Source organism: Chelonoidis abingdonii, chromosome 4 (genome assembly GCF_003597395.2).
Source record: "Chelonoidis abingdonii isolate Lonesome George chromosome 4, CheloAbing_2.0, whole genome shotgun sequence".
In the NCBI taxonomy this organism is placed as follows: Eukaryota; Metazoa; Chordata; order Testudines; family Testudinidae; genus Chelonoidis; species Chelonoidis abingdonii.
The window spans coordinates 23,242,543-23,259,693 of NC_133772.1; the positions used below are offsets into that span (position 1 = coordinate 23,242,543).

Sequence of the window (17,151 nt, forward strand, 5' to 3'; positions counted from 1 at the left end):
GCAAACCGCGGCCCCTGGGAGCTGAGGGGCTCTGTGCCTGTGAATGCTGCAGGTAAACAAAACATCCCAACCCGCCAGCAACTTACCCTGACAGGTCAGGAGCCAAAGTTTTCCAGATTCTGAAATATATGGTCAGCTTATGAAAGGGTCATACAGTTTTTGCTATTTTTACCTATCCGTTTTGGGGGGTCAGCTTATAACGAATGGGCAAATGAACAAGTATATACGGTAATTAACTTTAGGGAAAACAAATAAATATGCACATGTCTAAATCATTGTAGTTTATGTAGAGGTTTTTTTTCAGACAAAATAATCTACAGTTGCCTCTGTTCTTTTCTGGACCTAAATAGAATAGAAATACAAATAAAATACTCCCTACCCACCTCCCATCCAGAGCTTAATTTTTCCCGCAGCTTGCCAGGGCTGAGTAAGTCGGCTGTGAAAAGTAGTATTAACAAATAAATATACAAATATCACTTTTCACAATAGCAGACTTACTAGCTAGCAAACATCTGACTGAGCTGTCACTAGATGTGCTGCTTGTTGATTGAATTTCCAGAGTCAGGGAGATGTCCGCTGAAGGAAAAAGCTGTAAGAGCAGTTTGGAGTTGTGTTCACATTTTAACTTTGAAATAGTTACCCTACACAGCAATGGCATGATTGAGTCATGTCTGATGATAGAATTACCCTCTCAGACATTTACAGTAACTTTACGTGAGTTCCAGAAATAACACTTCTGCGATGAGTGATGGAAAATACGTGTACAAATAGAGGCCAACATTTTCAAAAGCCACTTGTGATTTTTGGGGGCACCTCAATCTTTGGGGGTTCAACCTGAGACCTCTTAAAGGGGCCTGATTTCCAGAAGGTACTGAGCACCTGCCTTCTGGAAACCACGCCCCTTCAAGGTGTTGCATGTTGGGCACCCAAAATCACTAGTCACTTTTAGAAAATGTTGACCTAAGTCTTCGTAAATGTGGGGATGAAAGGAAAGCTTTGCAAAATGTGCTGTCCTGGTGTCTCTTTGGGCCTCTACTATACCCCATACGCTAGGGTGACCAGAGACCAAGTGTGAAAAATCAGGACAGAGAGTGGAGGTAATAGGAGCCTATATAAGAAAAAGCCCCAAATATCGGAACTGTCCCTAAAAAATCGGGACATCTGGTCACCCTACCATACACACAACTTTCTGCTCATGAATGCATCACAAATATGTTAATACCAGGATATCCTGGAGATTATTTCAAATACTACATCCATCTTAGGCAGGGCTTCCCAGCAGTATTAAGACTCGTCACAGGTGCAACTCTTTAGAAGGCTTGCTGGTCCCAACCCCAGTCTCTAGTATCCTTTTAATTCTACCCACTTGTACACAGGCATTATCTCAATTTACCGATGACATCCTGTTTCTCAAATACAGTATATTAGACACTTTTTTTCCCTACAGTCTTGGATACATGCTGTAATTTTTCATGTACAATCAAACTTTGTTGGAATGGTCCAGTTACCTTCATTTACTTAGACTTTCCACGGGACTGATGTCTTATTGGTATGTATTTTACTCATTTAGCAAGTCCTACAATTTCTCCAACATACAGCACAGCATACATTAGGTGCAGTTCAGAGTAGTAAACTAACAAATCTACTTAGCTACAAAATTTCACTGGCTAAATTTCACTACTGCTCTGTTGTACTTAATTTGTTGTACATTTTGTAACTGTACTCTTCAGATAAATGACTTTAACTGCCTCTGGGTGCTATGCAGAGTAGAAGACTCTTCAGTTGTCTAAGGTTGTAGAAAATGTATATCCTACTGGTTTACACTGTTGTTATGCATTGGTGTGCAACCTTCACTTTGTCTCTTCCTGTTTGAGTGCTTAACCAAACAGGTACTTTTCTGAACAGTTGAATTTGTTTAGGAGGAGGGGAGCAATAATCAAATGTAGAAATGTGTGTTTGGCTAGATGTGGCCAGTAGACCCTATTCCTTGGAACCTCAGGAGCAAGCTGTTTGCCTTTAGAACTAATTCACTTGCAGTTTGGGCACTACAAGACACACAGTGAATGAAACAAGAATGTCCACAACCCCTTGTCTCATTGAGCATGCCTTTAGCTAGTTGATCACTGTCCAGTTGAGTACAAAAGCTACCAGAAACTTCAGAGGAAGGTACAGGAAACCGTTGATAGACAATTATGAAAAAGCCTGCCTAGAGGGGAAGGTTTTCCTGCAACACTTATCGTTTAGTAGATGGCTTATGCCTTGAAGCAGGAAAGTTGAGAAACCTTCAAAAACTCTTTAATCATGTCTATTGTACAGGTATTTTCTCATATAAACATCTAATCTTCCCATATGTTAACTATGTTGTATAAAGTTGTTTCTTCTGTCTGCTTTAAATGGGTCACCTTTCACTATAAGAAGGTTGGGTGGGGTTTACTCCAATATATATGCTGGAGTGAGTTCCTTTAGTATTGCTGCACTTCAGCATGGGTCCATTGTAACAGACTTCATACTGATGCAGGATTTGTTTACATTCTGAAGTCTGATTGTGAATGAGATTACACATTCCTGGATTTATTTAATTCTGTACCAAGACTTGAAGGAGGTTAGGGGTGTATAGGGTCCCAGACGGTATGCAGAGTATGCCTTTTAAGGGGGTTGGCTTACAGGAGAGCATAGATTGTGTCTAATAGGTTAACATTTCAGAAGTCATTGCTTGAAGATACTACAATGAATGTGGCGGCCGTAGCAATCAGCCAGGTGCTTGGTAGCCCTAGGAAATGGGAGCAGAAGGTGTACTTCCCATTGACTACATTAAAACACAATAGTGTCTATGAAATGGCATGAATACTGTCATTGCTTTGAGACTTGCAAATCAAAAGTGTCTGATTTTATGTTGTGTTCTTGACCCTTTCTTTCAGGTCATATCTGACTCCTGTGCGAGATGAGGAAGCAGAGTCACTAAGGAAGGCCCGATCCAGACAGGCCCGCCAGACTCGTAGGTCTACACAGGTGAGGATTGAAATTCCTGATGGCCCTGCAGCAGAGTAGCAGGCAAACTGGCATTTAATGGGCAGTAGTATCTTGTTCTGCTAGTCCATCACCGTACACATATGGACTTGTCTGGGGAGACAGGAGGGAAGTTGGGTGGTGGCCTACAAAAGGTTCCAAAGCAGCTTTACAGTCCTTTGATTGGAGAAATCTTTGTACACCATTTGGGTCTGAAAGCCCTTTACAGACTAAGTGACCACAAACAATACACAAGGGTCATTTAATTTGCTGAAATGCAGCTACTTATAGGTGAAACATGACGTCTTTTTAACAGCCAACAATAGTGTTACGCTGTTCGGAACAGAAAACAAAGAAACATATATCCATTTTAAACTTCAAGAAGAATTGGGTTAGCAGATTGCAATTCTCCAGGTCTGAACTTGGCTGGAACAGTTTTCCAGGATGTGTGAGCATCTCTCTAAAGATCTGTCAGTGTTTGTTATAAATACTGATTGTCTTTGTTTGAACTGATTACAGCTCGGCTGTTGAAGTACATCCCAGGCTGACATCCAGTGCAGATCCTTGCCATTCAAACCATTTTACCCCAAACTTGTTTAAAAACAAGCTATGTATTTGAGCTACATAAGTGCAGGAAAATAAGACCACATGCTGAGAATGGTGTTTGTATGTGTTGATTTAACTCATTAGTATTTTTAAATGACTTCATAGAATCATAGACTTTAAGGTCAGAAGTAACCATTATGATCATCTAGTCTGACTTCCTGCACAATGCAGGCCACAGAATCTCACCCACCCACTCTTGTATCAAACCCCTAACCTATGTCTCAGCTACTGAAGTCCTCAAATCGTGCTTTAAAGACTTTCATGGTGCAGAAAATCCTCCAGCAAGTGACCCGTGCCCCATGCTGCAGAGGAAGGCGAAAAACCCCAGGGCCTCTGCCCATCTGCCCTGGTGAAAAATTCCTTTCCGACCCCAAATATGGTGATCAGCTAAACTCTGAACGTGTGGGCAAGAATCACCAGCGAGACACTCAGGAAAGCATTCTCTGTAGTAACTCAGATCCCATCCCATCTAACATCCCATCACAGACTATTGGGCATATTTACTGCTAATAGTCAAAGATCAATTAATTGCCAAAATTAGGCTATCCCATCATACCATCCCCTCCATAAACTTATCAAGCTTAGTCTTGAAGCCAGATATGTCTTTTGCCCCCACAGCTCCCCTTGGAAAGCTATTCCAGAACTTCACTCCTCTGATGGTTAGAAACCTTCGTCTAATTTCAAGTCTAAACTTCTTGATGGCCAGTTTATATCATTTTGTTCTTGTGTCCACATTGGTACTGAGCTTAAATAATTCTTCTTCCTCCCTGGTATTTATCCCTCTGATATATTTACAGAGAGGAATCCTATGTCCCCTCAGCCTTCTTTTGGTTAGGCTAAACAAGCCAAGCTCTTTGAGTCTGCTTTCATAAGTCAGGATTTCCATTCCACAGATCATCCTAGCAGTCCTTTTCTGTTCCAGTTTGAATTCATCCTTCTTAAACATGGGAGACCAGAACTGCATACAGTATTCCAGATGTGGTCTCAGCAGTGCCTTTTATAACGGTACTAACACCTCCTTATCTCTACTGGAAATACCTCGCCTGATGCATCCCAAGACCGCATTAGCTTTTTTCACGGCAATATCAGGGCTCATAGTCATCCTGTGATCAACCAGTACTCTGAGGTCCTTCTCCTCCTCTGTTACTTCCAACTGATACGACCCCAGCTTATAACAAAAATTCTTATTAATCCCTAAATGCATGACCTTACGCTTTTCACTATTAAATTTCATTCTATTACTATTACTCCAGTTTACAAGGTCATTCAGATCTTCCTGTAGGATATCCCGGTCCTTTTCTGAATTGGCAGTACCTCCCAGCTTTATGTCATCCTCAAACTTTATTAGCACATTCCCACTTTTTGTGCCAAAGTCAATAATAAAAAGATTAAATAAGACTGGTCCCAAATCCAGTCCCTGAGGAACTCTACTAGTAACCTCCTTCCAGCCTGACAGTTCACCTTTCAGTATGACCCTTTCAGTTTTCATATTGATCTCCATCTTTTCCAATTTGGCTAATAATTCCCCATGTGGAACCATATCAAATGCCTTACTGAAACTGAGGTAAATTAGATCTACTGTATCTCCTTTGTCTAAGAAACCTGTTACCTTCTCAAAGAAGGAGATCAGGTTGGTTTGGCATGATCTACCTTTTGTAAAACCATGTAGTATTTTGTCCCAGTTACCATTGACCTCAATGTCCTTAACTACTTTCTCCTTCAAATTTTTTTTCCAAGACCTTGCATACTACAGATGTCAAACTGACAGGCCTGTAGTTACCCAGATCACCTTTTTTCCTTTCTTAAAAATAGGAACTATGTTAGCAATTCTTCAGTCATACGGTATAGCCCTTGAGTTTACAGATTCATTAAAAATTCTTGCTAATGGGTTTGCAATTTCACGTGCCAGTTCCTTTAATATTCTTGGATGAAGATTATCTGGGCCCCCCTATTTAGTCCCATTAAGCTGTTTGAGTTTGGCTTCTGCCTTGGGTGTGGTAATATTTACCTCCATATTCTCATTCCCATTTGTCATCCTACGATTATCCCTAAGCTCCTCATTAAAGACTGAGGCAAAGTATTTGTTTAGATATTGGGCCTAGATTATCCTTAACCTTCACTCTATCCTCAGTGTTTAGCGGTCCTACTTCTTCTTTCTTCGTTTTCTTCTTATTTATATGGCTATGGAACCTTTTACTGTTGGTTTTAATTCCCTTTGCAAGGTCCAACTCTACATGGCTTTTGGCCTTTCTCACTTTATCCCTACATATTCTGACCTCAATAAGGTAGCTTTCCTTGCTGATCACTCCCATCTTCCACTCCTTGTAGGCTTTCTGCTTGTTTTTTAATCACCTCTCTGAGATGCTTGCTCATCCAGCTTGGTCTACAACTCCTGTCCATGATTTTTTCCCCCTTTCTTGGAATACAGGCTTCTGATAATTTCTGCAACTTTGACTTGAAGTAATTCTAGGCCTCCTCCACCTCTGGATCCCCAAATTCTTCAGTCCAATCCACATCCCTAACTAATTTCCTTAATTTTTTTAAAGCTATTCCTTTTGAAATCAAAAACCCTAGTCACAGATCTATTTTTGTTTATCCTTTCCTTCTCTTTTTACAGGTAGGAAGTCCAAAATGACTTGCTAGTTTGGTTTCGGTGGGGGAGGGAACAAAGCAGTCTCATTTTAAATTAATATTTCTACTGATCACTGTTCTAATGGAGAAAATATAAATGATCACATTACTGTGAATTTACACGGACGTGAGGACCATCCAAAATTCGAGATAAATGTGGGTGGTCTGTTAGAGGCACAGGTGCCATCACTAATCCCATAAGAACCCCTCTGTCTGCTTGGTTATCAGCTTCAGTAAACATACCAGATGAGTAGACTCAGTTGTCACCCATTATTGGAAAAATGTGTAATGAAGTGTTTGTAATATTCCTGCTGATGTTTCTCTGGGCTGAAGTCAGACACACAGCAGCATCGGATGGAAATTGAGAAAGTAGGCTGAAGCAAATTTCTTTGACTATAACTCTAGGGACCCGTCCCATAAATTAAACACTACAATGTGAATTTAAACCAAGAACTGCCCATAAATATATCCAGCGCAGCCCATGTCATTCTCAGCAGCCTTAGTGAAAAGAGAAGATGGGTTTTGCTTCATGCCTGGAAGGCTAACTGATCTAGGCTGTGGTGGATCAAGGCTCATTCCGTCTTGCATTCCAGTCTCTGCTCAGAGAGCTGTGCCTCTTTCCACAACACCATGGGCTTTAAATCTATCACCTGCACAATTTAAAAATTCAGAAACAAATGTACTTAGTCTATGTAGAACAGTGGCCCACGGAACCCAGGAGAGGAGTAAACTTTCCAGAAATCAATCTAGTGTTCAAGGTCTCTTTCCAAGGAGCTAGCTCCTTAACACCCATCTCCAAGGAAGGTGGGGGTGTTCTACATTCAAAATGGGAAATAATCTGTCTGATAGTCATGTGAATTATGACGAGATTGTCACCATATGGGTTTTAGTCCTTTGTGTTTATAGGAATGTTACTTCCCTGTCTGAATTTAGCAACTTTACACATTGAAGCCTGTAGTTGATGGTTACCATTTGTGTTTTAGTCTAGAATACATCAGACTGAAATGCCATCAGAAGTGTGTGTGTGTATGTGTGTAACAGAATAAAAAGTCAAATCCTGTGATAAAGTAGCTGGAGAAAGTATATATTGGGGTGCTATAGTCCAGACCCTCAGACTGGCACATCTGGTGAGCGCTAGTAAGTGTTCCTGGGAACAGTTAATTCAGCATACCCCTTCCAGATGTGTACAAGCTAAGGCTGCAGTTCTGGTTGCCGATGACATTGCAAGCTCCTTTGCTCTTCACTCTTATGGCTTGGCGCTCTGCACCGATTTTGCTTTTGAGGAGTCCAGTGATGATGCATGTTAGCTGAGAAGTATTAAGTGCTCTCCTAATCTACTACTTTATATAAGGTAGGGGCAAGAGACCTCTGTCAGGATCAAGACCCGTTGTGCTAGGCAATGTGGACAAGTGGGACCTGTTTTGAAGAACTTGCCATCTAACTAAATAGAAAGGTTTTATCAGGTGCGTGAAACACATAACAAACCAACATGGTAACTGATGCAATCTTACCCCTTTCCCAGGGTGTAACACTCACAGACCTTCAGGAGGCAGAACGAACTTTCAGCCGGTCTCGAGTGGAGCGGCAAGCTCAGGAACAACAAAGTGAGAAACCTGAGAGCACTGAGGACAGCAGTGAGAGACGGGAGGAGACCCGGCCCTGGTGGAATAGAAACCAGGATGAGGAGGTGATCTCTTTATTTTTAATAGCTGCTACTTGAGAGTTCAGTGGTTTGGGACAACTGAGATCGAGTAAAATTCTTCTGACTGTCTCCTTGTGGACTTGCTACTAGGAGGATTAGTACAGTCAGAAATGACCCAGACCTGATTAATCTAGACATGTGGGTTCTTGGAAATTAATCTGTGTATAGTGTTGCTGCATTATGGCTCAGCTATTGCTTTGTTCTCGACTTGACATAACACTTGCCTCTTGTCAGACAAAATAAATCACGAAAGTAACAATACCATGGAATGCAAAGGCTCATAAAAGGAGAATTGTGCCACAGTTCCTCTCTTCTGGCAATAAGGGTTGGAACTGAGGCCTATCATCTGAAGAAGTGGGTTTTTTACCCACGAAAGCTTATGCCCAAAAAAACAGTTAGTCTTTAAGGTGCCACCGGATTCCTTAATGTTCCTCTACAGATGTTTTGAATGTAGTTGGTGGATTCAGGTGATTGGGGGTAGGAGTAGTGGGGAGAGAGAGAAGTCTCATAGGAGGTCATCTCCCCAGGCATTATGTTTGTTTGGACTCTTGAACCCAAGTGACTTTTCTTACATAGAGAATACTAACTGCAAAATAACATCCAGCTGGAGTAAAGTCAATGAATACCACAAGAAGTATTATAAACAGATGGGTTGTGGAACCCCTTCTGTATAAAACCTCACCATTGATGACTTCTTATGGAAAGGACTGGGTTGTTGAATTAACCAAACCTGTTACACAACTGTTAATCTTATCACTGGCATGCACCCTTGTTTTACATGAAAGCTGATTAACCACCATATGACAGGAAAAGAAGCCTGAATCCAGCAACTCTTTAGTAGATATTACACACCTAGCAAGCGACCTGGAGGTCTGTGATATTTCTACTAACCATCTTCTATAGTCCAGATTGGCTTTTCCCATAAAATGTGCTCACAGCTTTTTGCACCTCCATACCTCATCCCACTGCAAACCAAGTCCTGTGGTGATGGTCTCCTATATCTAAGCAGGAGTGACATTGCAGTACTGGCCAAACACTTTAGTGGGGACAGATATATAATAGTCCTGTCTTTTTTGTCCCCTTTATACTCTCGACAGTTCGTTTCTATAAAGGATACCTGCTAGTCTTGGCAGTATGGGTCAAGCAAGGCTGCTCTTCAGTCTTCAAGTTGTGTTCCGATTGTGACTGTGCAATCCAAAATTACTTTAAAAATAAACAAAAACCTGTTTCCTCATCTTCCACTCACCCCAGCCAGATGGAATACATTTGATGTTGTTTTCCTAATCTGTCCTCTGTGTGGCAAGGTGTGGTTTATCCAACGGCAGTGTGGAGGGCTGTAAACACCAAGTGATTACCTCAGGTAGCTAAAGTCCAGCTCTCCTAGGCGTTACCTTTCTGCTAACCTTTATTTATGGCTCTGTTTATTTACAGTCTGTCTATCGGCGATTAAGGTGTCCAGCACAAACAGACAAACCCACTACACCAGTATCTCCCTCTACGTCAGCCCCTTCTCTTTACACAAGTTCTCACCTGGCCCAGACAAGCAGATCTCTGGGCCCTGACTCTGTGAATCCAGCAGACTTCCAAAGCACAGCCACCGAGATGGAGAAAAATGGTACGTACCTCCAAAAATGAGAAGACAACCCAAGCATTTCGGTTCAAGGTGTTTAATGAATAAGCAATATGCTCAGTGTACATAGTCTGAGATTCTAGGTTTATTTCTTGCTCTTCCAGCAGGGGTCTGGTACAGGTGGGCTACCAGCTTGTCAGACATGTATGTAAACAGAATGACTGAAAGAGGGTATCCAAGTCCCTTATGAAGTGGTCCATTTTTTTTGCCTTTGCAGACATGAATAAGAGGTGGTGGCTTTTCCTTTGACCATCTACTGGGAGGGAACATCTAGATCCTCCAAGAAGCAGTGGTAGAGAACTTGACTAATGTAACTCCTCCCTCAGAATCGTGATAAGCTAATGCCCCTGCCTGGTATTGGGAGCTATGCAGATAAAGGGACAGCCACTGTCTGGGCCCCTCTAGAAGAAAGGTGTGAAAAATATTAGAATCCCTCTTCCCCACTACACCTATCTTGTATGTTTAATAACTGAAGTGTAGTACAACATGAGCCCTTTCTTGGTGATGGAAAGCAGTTTGAAAATGTCACCAGAGCTTTGAGAAAAGCACACAGGTAAATCATTTAAATCAAAACAGTCTATCCTTGTTTGGCTAGAGTGTGAAGATCAGGATTTAGATGACAGATCTCCAAACAAGCAGTCAATCCGAGAGAGGCGGCGGCCAAAGGAGAGGCGAAGAGGCACTGGAATCTCTTTCTGGACAAAAGATGTGAGTGACCTTGTTGAGGTGGGAGAAAAGGGAATTTGTTCTACCACATTCAAAGTGAATTTGCTTCTGGTTTTGAATAGGATGGCTGCATTCTGTTAGCTTACTGCATAGGCCTGAAAGATCCCAGGAAGAAAAGCTTTGTGTAAGCTTGAAAGCTTGCGTCTCTCACCAGCAGAAGCTGGTCCAGTAAACAATATTACCTCACCCACCCTGTCCTTTAAAGTTTATCAAATGGGAGGTAATTGGAGAAGCTCTGAGATAAGCACCATCTCTTGCCTTTGAGAATCTGCCTTTGATTACTGAGACTTAAAGTTCCTTTGTACAGTCCCTTTCTTAAAAGCTTTTCGGTTACCTAGATATCAGGAATCAGCATCTTTCTCTTGAAAGGCCTAGTCACCTAATACCAGGAAATCCAAATCTTGCTGCTGTAGAAGTTATTACCTTTACATGGCTACATTTGTTTTCTTCTTTCTCTCTAGGATGACGAGGTTGATGGGAATGAGGAAGTGAAAGAGTCTCGGGTAAGTGAGGATTCAGTGATGTACACTGCCTTAACTACCTTGCTGTCATCTACATTTTGAGGGCAGCAGGACTGCTGTGAATTCACTTGTATTTGTTAGGAAAAGTGTCTGTTTGAACAGCACATTACTTCTAGGCCTGGTATTCACTCTAGTTCTGTGAAGCAGCTAGCTGCTGATCTTTCCTTGGGAAGCTATGGCACACATTCACCTTGAATCTGCTGTTCTGTGAGGTCTGTGTAGTCGGATTGTAAAGGAAACCTGAAGGGTTGTAATAGTGGCTGTGAGATAAAGGCTTTGCTGGGGGTCTAAGATACTGTATCAAAAGGCTGACATCAGAATTTGGGAAGTGTGGCTATCACGGGTCACAAGGGAAACAGAGATCTCTTAACTCAGAATGTGGCTCAACAGAGTAAGAGGGATTCATTCTAACTTAGAAAACAAGTATATTTGTACTTCCCATGCATCCTGTCTTGTTCTGGGTTTCAGGCTTTCTATTCTTCTATCCTCTACAACTGGAACAGTCTTGCTATTCTCCAAATCTCTCTTGCTTTCTTTCATCTATAATTGCTAAACCCTCCATTGCCTAAACAGTCTAGTATCTTGCCTTGTTTTTGGTCTTGTCTGTCTTGGGCTGAGACACGCTTGGGGCCAGGAACATGTCTTAGTCTGTTGAACAGTGTTTGTTCTGAAACCATCAGTGCATCATTTGTTAGACCAGGAGAAAAATAACAGCTGTTCAAGGCTCCATAAGTACCTCACTGGCAGTTGACATCAGATGCCAACATGAGCATATGATTTTATTGTTTAAAAAGAACCCAATTTCATTCAGTCCAAATGGCTTTCACATATTTTGCTAAAGAGATCATTTTGCGGCATGGCGGTTGGTGGCACTGTTTTAATCAACTGTTGAGGGATCCATATTCCATTCTGTGGTGTTACAAATTAAGTTTTCTTTGTCATGGATGCTTGTCTTTTCCTTAAAAACACCCCACTTTGATTCAGCCTGGAAGAAGTGAATCTGATAGGGACTGAGACTGGTAGGCAAATGGGATGACTGCACAGTATGTGCTTATCTTACAGTTGCATAAAGTTGTTCATGCCAGCCTTCCCTTGTAGAGCACTAAAAACGTGTGATGGGGCAAGGCCAGATGGCTACAGTAAAGTACTGAGAAACAGGTATGTTAGCCCCAGGCTAAATAAATCCCTAGTACCCTGGTAACCAAATGGCAGTTGCTCCAGGTTAATCAAGGCACCTGGAGCCAATTAAGATCTTTCTAGAAGGCAGTAGAGAGAGCTACTTTAATTAGCTGGCTCTACACCTCCAGCCAATCAAGGCAGGTTAATCAGGGCACCTGGGTTTAAAAAGGAGCTCACTCCAGTCAGGCAGGGGGGAGCCAGAGGAGAAGGAGCATGTGTGAGGAGCTGGGAGCAAGAAGGCAAGGAGCTGAGAGTGAGAGCGTGTACTGCTGGAGGATTGAGGAGGGCAAGCGTTATCAGACACCAGGAGGAAGGTCCTGTGGTGAGGATAAAGAAGGTGTTTGGTGGAGGCCATGGAGAAGTAGCCCAGGGAGTTGTAGCTGTCATGCAGCTGTTACAGGAGGCACTATAGACAGCTGTGATCCACAGGACCCTGGGCTGGAACCCGGAGTAGAAGGTAGGCCTGGGTCCCCCCCCCCAAACCTCCCAACTCCTGATCAGACACAGGAGGAGCTGACTCAGACTGTGGGTTCCACAAGAAGGAAAGATCACTGAGGTGAACAAATCCGCCAATAAGCGCAGGACCCACCAAGGTAGAGGAGAAACTTTGTCACACATGGTACTCAAGATGTTCTTCCCAGACTCCGTATTGTAGACAGAGCAGTAGCACCATAATTCCCATGATTAGAATCTGCTTTTAGTTGCCTAAAGATTGCCAAACTTTAATCATTTGAGCTGAAATATTCCATGCCAGGGGTCCGCCTGAAGCTTAAACAGAAACTTTTCTGGGCAGTTCCAGCCAAAACTGTCTAATCATTTCAGAGAACGAGATAAGTGGAAAAATACATTGGAAGGGGGGCGGGGTGTTGTACTCACACACTGTCATCCTTTTCTCTGGGAAGCTCTCTGGAAACAGGAACTTGAAATTTGGCAGACTGGTGGCCTTTGAGCTAGCTGTTCCTGTAAAAAGCTGGCCAAGTTATAAACCTTCGAAAAACCTCAGTTATTACATGCTGACTAGAGACTTCTTAGAGTTTAGCTGCTAAAATCTCCCCAAAAGCTGCTCACAATGAGCATGGTCCAACCCCTCACAGCTCCTGCATGTGACCAGACCGCTTATGACTATCCCAACAAAGTATAGACCAACTCAGGGTTGGGGAACTATACTCGTCTTTCTATGTAATTGCTGCTCTGGGCTGGGTTGTGACCGGGCACCAGAACTGAGAGCAGGCAACTGGACCAGGGAGAAGAGAAGGAGTAGAATGAGACGACGAGCCTAGTGAAACTGACTTGGGGGGGAGGAAGAGACTGAGACAGGGAGGAGCCAGTTGGGAGATGGGGGGTGAATGGGAAACCGATCTCATGAGGTGCTGAGGGGATGACTGAAAGCCTGGGTGGAATGGAGCGGCAGATCAGACTAGGACTGGGATGAGAAGCCTGAGGTGTGAAGACTTGGACTGGGTAGGCAAGGGGAATGGGACTGGACTGAGGAGCCAGGGTCGGGAAGACGCAGGACCTTGACAGGTTAGAGGAGACAAGGCTGAAGGTGTCAAGCTTGAAAAGGCAGAAGAGTCTGGCTCCACTAAATGACACACCCTTCAGAGCCTGGAATGGGCTCCAGTATTCCTGAGTCCCACCCATTCCTCTGCTGTTAGTAAATATCTGTGAAACCCATGGGTAAAGTGTCCCATCCCCCTCTAGCACTGATCCATAGATGGGATGGCAACCTACTACTGCTAGCAGTTACTCACTTAGCTCAAGTGGCAGAGGTCTGTGCTGTGGATCTAAAGGTTCTAACTGGAATTTCTATATTAGTTTGCTTTTTTAAAAAAGCCATTGAATTATGCAAACTAAGTTAAAAACCCAAGCATTGTCCTTGTGAAAATTGATCAGTCAAAAACTAGAAAATTCTAGCATTACGGTTGTTTTACCTTAACCTCCTTGTGCACATGAATTATGGTACAGTTGTTAGTTATGTGATCATAGTATTTTTTCCACAGGAGCCCGGCCTCTTCATCCCAATCTCATTTTCTTTGACTACCTTGACTTCCAAGTGTCTTCGCTTTTCAGGTCTCGTCCCAGTCTCCTAGTCCTGCCAGTCCCAGATCAGCTTCTGTAAATGCTGCATTGACTGACAACTTTTTATAGGCATGTTGCTGTACTGAGAGAAATACTTAGCATAGTGAAGAAGAATGTAGTGTGGGGTTCCGCACTGCTGGTTGGAGAGAAAAGTCCTTACTACTAGGTGTGTGTCAGAAAACCTGGAAGATCAACAAATATTTGGATTTGGATAATCTGGATGCAAAATTTAGATGAGGATTTTGTTTGGTTAAAAAAGATGGAAGAAAAATGTAACTTAAAATAGCAAATTTGATATAATACAAGTAGAATAAAGGGTGTGATTCATAGAGAAATTATTTTCCTGCAGTTCTTTTCAGTGGAATTCTGTCTAGCAAAAAAATGTGCCTTGCCCAGAAGTTCCAAAGATGGACCAATGGGCATTTGAGCTTTCTGTAACACTCAGCTCTGTGCCAAGTATTTCTCTCAGTACAGGAACATGCTGATAAACTTGTCTGACAATGCAGCATCTTAAAGAAATACTGTCTGTAAACCTGGCCTGTGTATGCTTGCTTGGTAAAGTTATAAACTTCCAGGACAATGAGAGGTGATGAAGAAAAGGCCTGTTTACATGAACTTCTGGTATCAGCACAGAGAATACTTCACAACAACCTTGTTAATGGATTTGAACCTTTATCCAGAAGTAGTCATATGGCTACAGGTTTAGCACATCTGTTTGTATTGAATGTTATCCTGTTGTTACTTATTAAAAGAACCTGAGTATTTGAAATTGCTGCTACAACCATCCAGCCAAACTCTGTTCCACAGTATTTACCTTTTTGAGTGCCATGTGTCTTTAATGCAGTGTCATCAGATGAGGCTGTAGGAACTTGTGCTACAACTTGTTTTTATTAAAAAGCGTTCAGGAAATTCAACCCTTCTACAGAATAAGCTAGAAATTCAGAGTGAAACCTGGTGCATCTGAGAGAGAATCCTTTTATTAAACTGCAGCTGCCATGTGGCAATGTTCCAGCTGCTGCAGAACCATAGCTTTATTTGGGGGGCGGGGGCAGGCTAATCAAACTCATTGCTTAAAAAAATACATATACATCTTTAAATCCAACTAGTTGGAAGCTTGTATTTCAGAGCACATGACCTTGGCTCCATTACAAAGGTGCTGTTTTTAATAGTATGATTGCATATTTGAATAGCCCTGCAAGGCCATCACTTAGAACCATGATGGAGTTTGTCCTTTCATCCTCCTCACTTTCCCCGCTTCCAAAAATGAAACTGTTCTGCTGCTGCACAGGAAGTTCCTAGCCTGCACTTTTAGGTGAAGGGAGGGTCTGCCTACATCTTGAGTTCTCCCCTAGGATCTGATTGCCTAATATGGTAAGGTATGTCCAAAGCACAGGCTGTTCTTTGTCCAGATGCAAGGGAAGTTGATTAGCAAGAGAGTGCCATAGGTGAATGCTTTAGTGACTGATCCAGAAGGAAAGCCTGCTTGTCTAGATTAGTGCAAAATGTTAATATGTACCATAACTTCCTGTCAGAGACCAGTTTGCTGCCCAGTTCTGAGAGGGGGAAATATTGACCACGTTGTATTCACTTTCTAGCACAGATGCAGTATGACATGGGCGGGAAGCCATCCTGGCCCATGTCCAAGGCAGCGTGGGAGGAACTTAGTATCACTTTAGATGAGTACAGTGAAATAAGGCACTTAATCATGCACAGAATAGGGATGGTTCTCAGAAACTTTGGCTCTGTGCAGCCCTGTTACAAACAAAAAAGCTACAGTTGATTGTATATGTTTCAGGGAAAGTGGTTCTGCGGTCTAAATGTGTGTAGTTAGCAACGTGTATCTGAATAAAAGTTGAGGCTAAAAATGGCAGTGAACTAGTCTGCAACAGCATTCAACCTTGGAGCCCTTAATATGTTTAGGGATGGCTGCATTATGTTGGTATAATAGAATATCAGGGTTGCGAGGGGCCTCAGGAGGTCATCTAGTCCAACCCCCTGCTCAAAGCAGGACAAATCCCCAGATAGATTTTTGCCCCAGATCCCTAAGTGGGCCCTCTCAAGGACTGAACTCTCAACCCTGGGTTTAGCAGGCCAATGCTCAAACCACTGAGCTACCCGTCCACCCTGAGTGTCTTGGTGGGGCATAGTAGAAATAAATCTGTATTGTACAAATATTTTTAAAGCTTTACTCACCATCTGCACAGAATCTTTCATATGTTTTGTCCAGCCTCGTGACTGTCTGTTGCTTTTTCTTAAATCATAGGATTGTCCTGGAGTCTCCAGAAATTAAAGATTAACTTTTCCTTAAAGATTGTCATGTGATGAAGCCTCCAGGAATGTTGGCAAACCAAACCAAAATTGGCAACCCTAAACATCACTGTTTTTGGAAGGAAGCCTGACTTCCTATTTATTGAATACCATGATACAGCATTTAAGTCATTGGCCTATATGCTACAGTAAAAGTGAAGTGGCAGCTGGCTAATTCCTATTTAAGGCACCAGGCGTTTGGGGACAAAAATGTTTTGTGAAAAGCTGAGTAATCCACACCCACAAATCTGTTCCATGTAAAATAAAATGCTATGGCTTCTTCAGACTGCTCCCTATAATCACCCAGGTCCTGACTATGGAAGGAGCAGGATGAAAAAATATGCTTGGTGAAGGCAAGCAAGCCAAAGCCATCTTAAACCTGGCTCCGTGTCCAAAGAGAGGCCAAACTAACAAAAAATTCCAGTAATACTTTCTGGAGTTCACACTGACCTTCTTACAAGATTGTGGCTATGGATTTCTGTGTCTGGGTGGCTCCAAAGGCTACCCTTGTGCTTCAACTTCTTGGTTTAATGCTGTACCTTCAGACTTGGTCTAGTGTAAACCTACTAATTTGTGGAGGTTGCTTATAAGTTGTTTCTAGGATGGTCTTTGATAGGTTTGATGACCCTTAAGACCTGGACATTTGCTGCATTGTTTGTATTATCACTGGTGTATAGGCATATGATTTAACAATAACTTCATCGTAGATAATTGAAATAAATTCCTGTTACTTTAAGGATAAATGGAATGCTTACAAACTTAAT

The 17,151-nt window shown here is 42.4% G+C and overlaps 1 protein-coding gene across 2 annotated transcripts in view; it reads left to right on the forward strand.

The window, feature by feature from the left end:
• The window catches only part of PPP1R12B (protein phosphatase 1 regulatory subunit 12B), a 127,586-nt gene that overhangs the window by 53,939 nt on the left and 56,496 nt on the right, over positions 1–17,151 (forward strand). For both annotated transcript variants that reach the window (XM_032791888.2, XM_032791889.2), the window contains 5 exons: positions 2,919–3,009; positions 7,766–7,930; positions 9,377–9,560; positions 10,171–10,283; positions 10,763–10,804. In XM_032791888.2, the coding sequence (XP_032647779.1) occupies positions 2,919–3,009; positions 7,766–7,930; positions 9,377–9,560; positions 10,171–10,283; positions 10,763–10,804 (595 nt within the window). The remainder of the gene's footprint in view (positions 1–2,918; positions 3,010–7,765; positions 7,931–9,376; positions 9,561–10,170; positions 10,284–10,762; positions 10,805–17,151) is intronic.